This window comes from Chaetura pelagica, unplaced genomic scaffold, assembly GCF_000747805.2.
Source record: "Chaetura pelagica isolate M959 unplaced genomic scaffold, ChaPel_1.0 scaffold39, whole genome shotgun sequence".
NCBI lineage: Eukaryota > Metazoa > Chordata > Aves > Apodiformes > Apodidae > Chaetura > Chaetura pelagica.
Window position 1 is genome coordinate 1,744,206 of NW_009954614.1, and position 10,663 is coordinate 1,754,868.

Here is a 10,663-nt window from a genome sequence, read left to right on the forward strand (position 1 = left end):
GGCCATTCACAGGGGAATTCTGGATAGCTAAGTCATGTTGGGTATTTGTAATTCTGGCATCCTCCTGACTTGCTGTGAGGTGTCTTCAAGCTGAGCACAGATGCAGAATCAAAGCGTCCAGACACAAGGCGCTTCCCTGTTTTGTTGACTCCAGAGTGATTTGCTTTGGATGAAGGGAAGACTGCTTCACTGCCTGTAAACTGAATGGCCAACCAGGGCTGCCTCTGGGTTGAAAAACACAGCTGTACTGAGCCATCTGAAAGCTCTTCTCCTGTCTTCTCAGTAATGGGTGAAGAATTGCCATTTACTGCTTCACACCAGACACATCTGCTTGGGAAACTCCTCACTGGTTTTCTGTTGTCTTCTTGTGGGGTGGTTTGAACAGTGTGCCCTGGAGATGCGAGACTTCCCTTGGGCAGCAGGAGGCACGCGTCTAGAGAATGCTGGAGCTGCAGGAGGGAAGTGCCCAGTGCAGAACCAGAGAGGAGCAAAGAGAAAAAAGGCAAGCAGACAGCCAGCATTGAGAGAAGCGGGTGGCAGAAAGTGCTTCGACGCTGCCTCTGGCGGCACGCTCCCCAGAGGGACTTGACGAGAGCCCATCTGCCTGCGTGTGAGACTGTGAGCTCAGGATTTCTGTCAATGCATTCCAGTAACCCCAAAGTGAGGAACTCCCCGTCAGGCAACACACAGAGGTAAGGAGAAGAGCCTGTGCAGCTGCTTTGGATTGATGTGTGATGCTGTCTCTGCTCTGCTGCAGGATTAGCCAAGGGCTGGTATGCCTGACTTACTGGTCCTTCTTTGTGCTCCCATCTCAACCTTTGAATACTTGAGCAGAGGCTTTACCCTGCAGTTGAGCCTCCATGTTTGTTAGGCTCAGGATGAGCTGAAAGCTTTAAACCCGTGAGGTGCAAATTATCCATTCTTTGCATCCTCTTCCCTCCCATCAGGTGTCTGAATAGGCTGTAAGGAAGGTAAACATGCTGTTTCTATCTGGTGTTGTTTTTGGGGTTTTTTTTGTTCTTGTTTTTTTTTCTTCCCCCTCTTCTAATTATCTGTTTTCCCAAGGGGTAGTTGGGCAGCTGAAGGTCTTTCTGTCTGTACTTTCACACAAAACACTTCCTCCATATTATTGTCCTGAACAGCCTGAAGAACTGATCAGCTGTGCACTGAGATACTCTGCATCACTCATCTGCCAGTGCAGCAGGTCAGCATCACTCCACTACTAATTTGGAGGGGGAAAACTATGGAAGCAAAGCAATGTTCAGGGACTTACAATGGTCTGACTGACAGCATTCTCAAGTTTGGTTTATTTACTCCTAGAGGTCATCTGGAGCTTAAGACTAATTCAAAGGGAATGTCTCCGAGTCAGATACCTTTCCAAAGGAGGAAGTGGCTTGTGTGAGTCCTACAGTGAGGTTGCTAGCAAGCGCTGCCTCTTGGAAGTGATAGTGATGAGGAGAAAACAGTGCAAAAATTCTGATAGCCATGGAGTAACTGAAGAGTGAGAAGGATGGAGTGGCTAATATGTCTGTAAAACCCAGAGGAGCAATGTATTTTTAGGATGCAATTTTCTGAATGGAAGAGGGAAGGAAAGACTGAATCTCCTTGGGCAAATTAAAGAAGCTTCCTCTGCCCCATTTTGCAGGAGTGTGCAGGGAGATGGTATCCTTCTCTTATTCAGAGGCAGGTTGTAGCTGGTTTAATTGTTTTCACGGTCAGAGGTTTGTGTTTTCCTGGCAGCTCGCCCCAACGTATGATGAATGCTGCAGTAATGCTGCGTTTTCCTGGTGCTCCCTGTAGAACTGGATAGGGAGGTGCAAGGGAGGGGTGGGGGGGGTCTGTTCTGCTCAGAGCTGCAGTGTATAGTTGGGGTCCAGGAGAGTGGTGAGGTGAACTTTATTGTGCCTTGTTTGTTTACTCTGAGCTGGTCTTGGTGTGAGGCGCTTCTGTGTGCCCATAGAAACCGTTGTCTTTATTGACAGAAGCCCCAGAGGTAGGTCCTCATGTGACAGCAGTTCCTGGGATCTGCCAGGTCTGTAGCTTGCTCTGGTGCCTTCTTGAGCAATGAGATCCCATCTTGGATAATAACCCTTTCAGGGCATGTTCAAAAAAGCACCTGCATGACTCTAAGCTTGCAGGCATTTTTTTATTTGTCAGCAATTGTCTTAGCTTGCAAAGATGGAAGTGGTTGTTTCTGCTTTTCCCTAGCCTGTTCCTACAGGGTTGAATGAATCAATAGTCTGATTTGTCACTTGTATTTCCTTTTCCTTTCTTTGCTCTGTCCCCAGTAGCCCCAAATCAAAGCAGGAGGTGATGGTCCGTCCCCCTACAGTGATGTCCCCGTCTGGCAACCCCCAGCTGGATTCCAAATTTTCCAACCAGGGCAAACAAGGGGGCTCCACTAGCCAATCTCAGCCCTCTCCCTGTGACCCCAAAAGTGGAGGTCACCCTCCCAAAGTGCTCCCTGGCCCAGGTGGGAGCATGGGGCTGAAGAATGGGGCTGGAAATGGTGCCAAGGGGAAGGGGAAGAGAGAGAGGAGCATTTCAGCAGACTCCTTTGAACAGAGGGAAGCTGGGACTCCTAATGATGACCCTGAAATCAAAGGTACGTTTGTTAGGATTCGTGTGCAAGTGCAGACAATTAGTCTGAACCCTCTGTGAGATATAGAATTGTTATGTGAGTGTTATCAAAACATTTATTTGGTTGAGGTTCTGTAAGTTCTAGGCAATGAAGACTAAAGGTCTGGAGAGCAATCGAGGAGGAGAGATAGTCGTGTTGGCATTGGTACATGTCCTGTTCATGCTCAGTTAAAGTGCAGACCTGACTCCAGTGGGAAAGTTCCTTTGGAACTCTGAACCTCCCCCAGAGGATTTGAAAGTACAAATGCAACCTGTTGGTTTTCTTCTGGCCTTTGGCCTTTAAGGAACTCCTCTTGTAACTGGAGTTTTGAACAATATGTAAGCCTGTTTTCTCAACACAGATAACATAACCTGTGACACCCTGACCGGTAACACAAGCCAGAGAGTTGGGATTTCTGTGTTCTGTTCCTGGCTCCAACATTGCCTCTGTGAGGCAACGCAAAAACAGACTAGATGAGTAGTTTTCCATCTTTCCTTTCTTGTCAATCTGCTAGGCCATCTGGCTAAGGTGGCTGAAGGAAAAAAAATATTCAAGTTTTGCACAGAGTGTTCTCCTAGTTTGCAGACATATTTCTATTTGTTCACGTTAGTGTGTAATTTTCCTGCTATTCTGTGTGGCCATTAGAGAATTCAAAGAGCTCAGTTCTGGGAACTGCCACTTGCCTTGGAAAGGGACAAGATGATCTTTCTCCCTGTGCTGCTTGAAGGACAGTGTGGCATTAGAGGGAAGATGCATGGTGTAACAGAAGAATTGCCTTTAGGTGGTGCTTGAGGGAGAAGCGGGAAATTTCAGAGGAGGAAGAGCTCTGATTGGTTTCCAGAAATGTTTTCCAAATTGCTCCCAAGACAGTGATTCACATCTTTTCCTCTTTCTCCCCTTTCAGACTGCAATTCTGCTGATCATGTGAAGTCCCAGGATTCTCAGCACACACCACACTCCATGACTCCTTCAAATGCTTCAGCCCCAAGGTCTTCCACACCTTCCCATGGCCTGACTGCTGCTTTGGAGCCTGGAAGCGGGCAGAAAACTCCATCCAAAGTGGTTTATGTCTTTTCTACTGAGATGGCCAACAAGTAAGTAGGCAGATGCTTCAATGTCTTCAGGGAGCAGGGCTTGTATTTGTGCTCCCTTTTTAACAGATTCTGAAGTGCGTTCCCTCCATCAATTAGAGCAAAAAGTCATTGCTTGTTTTGGTGATGCTGAAGGGGAGAATGTCACTATCTCTTGCCTTCTGAGAAGTGATTATTTATTCCTCCAAGGTGTTTTGGGTTTTTTTGGCAAATGCCGGTAGATGTTGTTCTGCAGTCCGTGCAGTGGGTAGCAGCCAGGATAGCTTGAACTGAAGCAGGAACCCTGAATACTGATGAGTTTGTCGATGTAAGCAGTTCTCTTTTGCTACTCATCTAGAGTGAAATATGCATGGCTAAGTCTTTCTGCCTTCTGCCATCTGAAGGATAGAAGGGAGGGCGGTTAAGAAAAATTGATTTGTAGCTTCAACTGGATATGTGCATCTCCCTGTCTGTCTTTGCAGGGCTGCAGAAGCTGTGCTGAAGGGACAGGTGGAAACCATCGTGTCCTTTCATATCCAGAACATCTCAAACAGCAAGGCGGAACGAAACACTCTTCCCTTGGTAGGCAATACCTGCATATGGGTGGGAACTGGCAGATGTGCTTTTATGTGTGTGTGATTCAGAGAGATGGATGATTATTTGCACCCTGAAGAGAGAGACAGTTGTTGTTCTAGCCTGCAAATTAATGTCTTGGATCATCCAAAGAAGAGCTTGAGTCCGGCACTATTTGGGTTGTATGTTTCTGACCCATTGCTCATGCAGACCTAGCAAGAAGCAAGGGGTACCTGCATGGTCAAGATGCTGCTCTGTAAATAGCTGTGTGAAGGCTGCCCTTTCTTGCAAAGTGTGAGCTGGTGGGGTTGAGACAGGATGTTTTGTTTGCACTGCTGATTATGTAGCATGGCTGTAAGAAGAGTGAGTGACAGCATGTGGCTTTCTCTTGCAGAACCCCCAGATCACTGCACTTCGGACTGAACCCAAGCCCCTGCTGCAGCCCCAGCCCCCTGCTGCCCAGGACCAGAACCCTCCCCAGAACGCCAAAATGCAGCCGACTCCACCCGTGTCAGCGCCAGTATCCAAATCCACTGCCCCCCCGTGCCCCATAGATCAGGACAGTCCCAGCGTGGAAAGCAAAGTCATGTCTGTAGGCAGCCCTGCCAACTCTACCCCGTTGCAGACAGAAGGATTTGGGCAGAGTTCGACCCCAAATAATCGAGCAGTTAGCCCGGTTTCCCAAGGTAGCAATAGCTCTGCTGCAGACCCCAAAGGTCCTCCCCAGCAGGTGTCTGGTGGGGACCCATCCAGTTTGGGTGAGAATCCAGATGGACTGTCACAGGAGCAGCTGGAGCATCGAGAACGCTCGTTGCAGACCCTGAGAGACATTCAGCGCATGCTCTTCCCTGATGAGAAGGAGTTTACAGGAGGGCAAAGTGGGGGGCCACCCCCAAATGCCGGGGTGCTGGATGGTCCCCAAAAGAAACCCGAAGGGCCGATACAGGCCATGATGGCTCAATCCCAAAGTTTAGGCAAAGGGTCAGGGTCTCGGACAGATGGAGGGGCTCCCTTTGGCCCTCAAGGACACAGGGACATGCCCTTCTCCCCAGATGAAATGGGGCCGCCACCAATGAACTCCCAGTCAGGACCCATAGGCCCAGACCACCTGGACCACATGACTCCTGAGCAGGTGGCCTGGCTCAAGCTGCAGCAGGAGTTTTATGAGGAGAAGAGAAGGAAGCAAGAGCAGGTGGTTGTGCAGCAGTGTTCCCTGCAGGACATGATGGTCCATCAGCATGGGCCTCGTGGGGTGGTCCGAGGTCCTCCCCCTCCCTACCAGATTAGCCCCGGGGAGGGCTGGGGCCCTGGGGGCCCAGAGCCCTACCCTGAAGGCATGAACATGTCACACTCTCTGCCCCCCAGGGGCATGGCCCCTCATCCCAACATGCCCGGGAGCCAGATGCGTCTGCCTGGTTTTGCAGGAATGATGAACCCTGACATGGAGGGCCCTGGTGTCCCGAATCCCGCCTCCCGGCCTGGGATTTCGGGAGTTAGCTGGCCAGATGACGTGCCAAAAATCCCAGATGGCCGAAACTTCCCTCCTGGCCAGGGCGTCTTCAGCGGCCCTGGCCGAGGGGAGCGGTTTCCCAACCCGCAGGGCCTGCCTGAGGAGCTCTATCAGCAGCAGCTGGCTGAGAAACAGATGGGCCTCCCTCCTGGTCTGAACATGGAAGGCATCAGGCCTGGCATGGAGATAAACAGAATGATGCCCTCCCAGAGACACATGGAGCCTGGGAACAACCCTATCTTCCCTCGCATGCCGGTGGAAGGGCCAATGAGCCCCTCCAGGGGAGACTTCCCAAAAGGAATACCCCCACAAATGGGCTCTAGCAGGGAGCTGGAGTTTGGGATGGGTCCCGGCAGCATGAAGGGGGACATGGGCATGAATGTGAGTATGGGCTCCAACCCACCCCTGGTCCCTCAGAAGCTGAGGGAGGCAGGAGTTGGGCCAGAAGAGATGATGAAGCTGCGCCCCGGTGTCTCGGAGATGCTCTCCTCTCAACAGAAGATGGTGCCGCTGCCGTTTGGGGAGCACCCGCAGCAGGAGTATGGCATGGGTCCCAGGCCTTTCCTCCCCATGTCTCAGGGCCCGGGAGTTGGTCTCCGCAATCTCAGAGAACAGCTGGGGCCTGACCAAAGGACTAACAACCGGCTCAGCCACATGCCGCCACTACCTCTCAACGCCGCCAGTAACCCCAATAGCCTCAACACTGCTCCTCCCGCGCAGCGCAGCCTCGCCCGCAAGCCCTTGGATATCTCCGCACCTGGCCAGGTGCACTCGCCAGGAATCAATCCTCTCAAGTCCCCCACAATGCGCCAGGTCCAGTCTCCCATGATGGGGTCTCCCTCGGGGAACCTCAAGTCCCCTCAGACGCCCTCCCAGCTGGCGGGAATGCTTGCAGGCCCCACTGCCGCAGCTGCCGCTGCCTCCATCAAGTCTCCCCCCGTCTTGGGGTCTGCTGCTGCTTCTCCTGTCCACCTCAAGTCTCCGTCTCTCCCCGCACCTTCTCCCGGATGGACTTCATCTCCAAAGCCTCCTTTACAGAGCCCTGGGATTCCCCCAAACCACAAGGCATCTCTCACCATGTCTTCTCCAGCCATGCTGGGGAATGTGGAGTCGGGTGAGTGCTGCCTTTGCTAGCCAGATTTAGCTCTTCTGTCCGTGTCAGGTTAACCCGAGGTGTGTAGCAGGGTGGGAGGAGGCTTCTTGCAGGGTGGTGGAAGCTAGATGATGCTGTGCTCGTTTGAGGAAGGCTGTGCCTGAGGGTCTGCTGGGTGGCTCTGTAAGTGGACTACAAGTGCTTTTCCTCCTGCTGTATTTGTGGGTTTGCACTGTGCCTTTTGCATGTCGAGGTGAGAGCTGGTCACCTGGAGTATGTGGAAGTTGAAAGGGCAGGGCTAAGAGGTGTGAAAAAAATCTGGTGCGTTGGTGGGAGAAACCTCTCCTCAGAGAGGTTTTTGGCTGTTCTGCCTTAGCTCCTGGAGATGGTAGCTTTGTGGAGAAGATCCTGCTGATGTTATGGAAACACTTAGATAAAAGGCTGCTACAAAGACATGCTGGGTGTAGTTGGCCAGTTGTGTATCTAGGTATGGTACAGGTACAGTTAGTGCTTTCTAGGTTTACTACCACAGACTGGGGTGTATGCTAAGATTTGTTCAGGCTCCAACCATTTTGGAGAGTATGTAGCAGTCGGTAGCATGCCTGGGACCTCGGGGTGCAGGTGCTGGCTCTTCCCCATCTGCTCCTGAAACTTGTGTGAGTTGTCAGCAGCATGCTTCTGCCTCCCCCTGCCTGCTCCCAGACCCTCTCAGGGCTCACCCTGGAGCACTCTCCTCCCTGCTCCATCCCGGCTGCTGGTGCTGAAGCCCTGGCAGCCTCCTGGGAGGTCTGCTGGCCCAGTGGGCTCCAGCAGCAGCGGTCTGCCTGCCTTGCCCTTGAGCACAGCTTCAGGTAACCCGGCCTGCTGGAGCTGGAGGAGCAGCAGTGGCGTGGATGGTAACCCCTTGCATCTGCTGGGAGGGTAGCCTGGATGTTAGCATCCTTCACAGCTGATGAGGCCATGCTGCTACAAGTCCGAACTGAATGCTCTAGTCTGTACCTAACGTTGCACTTAAATGCTTTTACATATAGCTCTTACAAAGCGTAAATGTTTTGGTATTGCAGGATTTTTATTTTCTCTGTTCTTTTCTGGGGGTGGGGCTGAGGAACGTGCAGTGAATTATCAGTGATAGTACAACTTCTGTTTAGCATCTTTCCTTAAATGTGGTCTCGGTGTCAGAATTCATTGATGAAGAACAAAGGAGATTGGAAGTGCAGTTAAGTTGTTTCTAGTTTTGAGAGAGCAAAGGATGATGTTAAGCTATTAGGGGCAGAGAATGCTTCTTTAACTGGAATGAGCAGTAAATGTGTATATAAAACCTGAAGTGAAACATAAACAAAGGAGTTTTACTTGTAGCTGTTGATGCTGCTTGTCAGAAATCTGCTTGCCTGTCTCAGCATAATACCTGCTACAGCTTTCATTGTGCTGCCTGTGTCTTTTGTGCTCGTTTGATTCCTCCTAAAGAAAAAGGAAAAGGAGTTATAGTTGACATTTGGTGGGCACAGGAATAATTAATGGACTATAGATTTTGATTTTCACGACTAGACCTGGTATCTAAGTCTGTCTTCAGTGTGTGGAAGTTGAATAGTAGGATTTTCAGACTTACCGGATAATTCTACGTGTGGATTTGTAAAGGCCTAAGATAGTTCCAGTAGAAGAGTAGAATCCAAGATAACAAATGTCAACCATCTTGACCAATAGGCTTATTTTTCTGGACACCTTTTACAGGCATTGACTGCATTAGTCAGATGGTCTCTTGCAATTAAAGGGTTTTCTACTTCCTAGTTCTTTCGGATTTCTAGGAGAAAAGGGTGTGATTTAAGGAAAAAAACGTTAAGAAAGAAAAAAATAAAAGTATTTTTCTTTGTCTCTTTTTCTATTTTTCCTAAGGTGGCCCCCCTCCTTCCACAGTCAGCCAGTCTGCTCCTGTGACTCTCCCTGGAAATCTTCCCTCTAGCAGTCCTTATACAATGCCTCCAGAGCCGACACTCTCCCAGAATCCCCTCTCCATTATGATGTCCAGGATGTCCAAATTTGCCATGCCCAGCTCTACACCACTCTATCATGATGCCATCAAAACTGTGGCCAGCTCGGATGATGACTCCCCTCCAGCACGCTCCCCGAACTTGCCACCTATGAACAATGTACCAGGTAAGAAACTCAAAGTAACATAAACCCCAGCTATCAGGTCATAGACTCAGGATGATTTTTATGGAAGCTTCATCAAATGAAGATGCTGAGAGACGTTAAATCTTAAAAAATGTATGTCTATGGGTTGTTTTTGAGGAAGGCAGTTGCAAATCTCTGAAATGGGGAGATGGAAATTTTCTTTGCAACCAACCAATTTTTTCTGTCCTGAAAAGTGTCTAATCTGGAAAACCCTTATGTATGGGAGAGATTTCCACTCAAGCAGACTGGAATTACTTGTGTGAGTGAAAGCTGAATAAGGGAATAAGGGTCAGACTGACAATGTGTTACCCAGAGGAAACGATGCAGTGTTATAGAAGCTTCACAGGTGTGGGATTTTTTTTTGTGTGTTTTTTTTTGACACTGAATCATCTGGTCTTTTCCTGGATTTTGTGGATTGCCTTTGTTGCAGAAGAGTATTAGAGCACTTTCTCAAAACATACATCTTTTCATACAGGGAATTGTGTAATGCTAGGTGGCCTCAGCCAGGATTGAGGGAAACTCTGCAGGCCCTGCCTGAGAGATTTAAAGAAAAGTAAAATAAAATATTGTCCTTTTGGGCTGTCTTGTGGGTGAGCATGTTTGTATAAGAAATCCAATCCTGCTGATAATGTAATGTTTGTGGGTACATATTTAATACAAAAGTTGTCTGTAGTCCCTCCATCCAATTGAATTAACATAGATGAAAGAGAGGATGAGTGGATGTTTGACGAGAGCAGCAACTGGTAATGAATTCTTGATGAGTTTACCTGTAGCTTTGCTGTCTGATTCATGCAGTAATGATCAGAGTGGCTGAATATACCTGGGGAAGCAGGCTAATTGTGTAAGTTGATGATGATAGCTCATTAACCTCATGGATTGCCACCTCCTTAGTCTTACAAGGGCAACCTGATTCATCAGTTCTTGAGTTTTGAAAGGACATTCAGTCAGCTCCCAATGGACAAGTATCTATATATCCTAATAATCTGCCACAGACATACATGTTTGTTACTGCCTGTGTCACCTAAATTGCCAGGGAAGTAGTAAAAGTATGGGTAAAATCGAGGTTCTCCTTACAGAGAAGGCTTTAGGTGCTTTTTGATTGAGCAGTGACAAGCCTAGGGAGTCTGCTTTGCAGGTGGCATCCATTTTCTGGTCAAGTGACATTTTCCAGAGCCAGTACTGATGCTTTTTACTAGCACAGATTTTGTGTGTGTGTGTGCACGCAGTTAAGGTAACCTTGCAGGAAGTTCTCTGATAGCTTTGTTGATTGTTCTTGGCTGTTATCTAAATGTGATTTCTGATTTCTTCCCTAGGAATGGGCATTAATTCTCAGAATCCTCGAATTTCAGGTCCAAACCCAGTGGGTCCAATGCCAACCCTTAGCCCAATGGGAATGACCCAGCCTCTTTCCCATAACAACCAGATGCCCTCTCCAAATGCTATGGGACCCAATATACCTCCTCATGGGGTCCCTGTGGGACCTGGCCTGATGTCACACAATCCGATGATGGGGCATGGTTCCCAGGAGTCTCCAATGGTACCTCAAGGACGCCTGGGCTTCCCACAGGGGTTCCCTCCTGTACAGTCCCCTCCACAGCAGGTGCCATTTCCACACAATGGGCCCAGCG

The 10,663-nt window shown here is 49.3% G+C and overlaps 1 protein-coding gene across 1 annotated transcript in view; it reads left to right on the plus strand.

Moving 5' to 3' along the window:
- Positions 1–440: 440 nt before the first annotated feature.
- The window catches only part of BCL9 (B-cell CLL/lymphoma 9), a 12,825-nt gene continuing 2,602 nt past the window's right edge, over positions 441–10,663 (plus strand). Inside the window, exons 1-7 of the mRNA XM_010005487.1 lie at positions 441–692; positions 2,289–2,605; positions 3,525–3,714; positions 4,173–4,272; positions 4,658–6,887; positions 8,757–9,017; positions 10,349–10,663. The exon at positions 10,349–10,663 is cut by the window's right edge and continues 161 nt beyond it. Of these exons, the coding sequence (XP_010003789.1) occupies positions 640–692; positions 2,289–2,605; positions 3,525–3,714; positions 4,173–4,272; positions 4,658–6,887; positions 8,757–9,017; positions 10,349–10,663 (3,466 nt within the window). The 5' untranslated portion in view covers positions 441–639. The remainder of the gene's footprint in view (positions 693–2,288; positions 2,606–3,524; positions 3,715–4,172; positions 4,273–4,657; positions 6,888–8,756; positions 9,018–10,348) is intronic.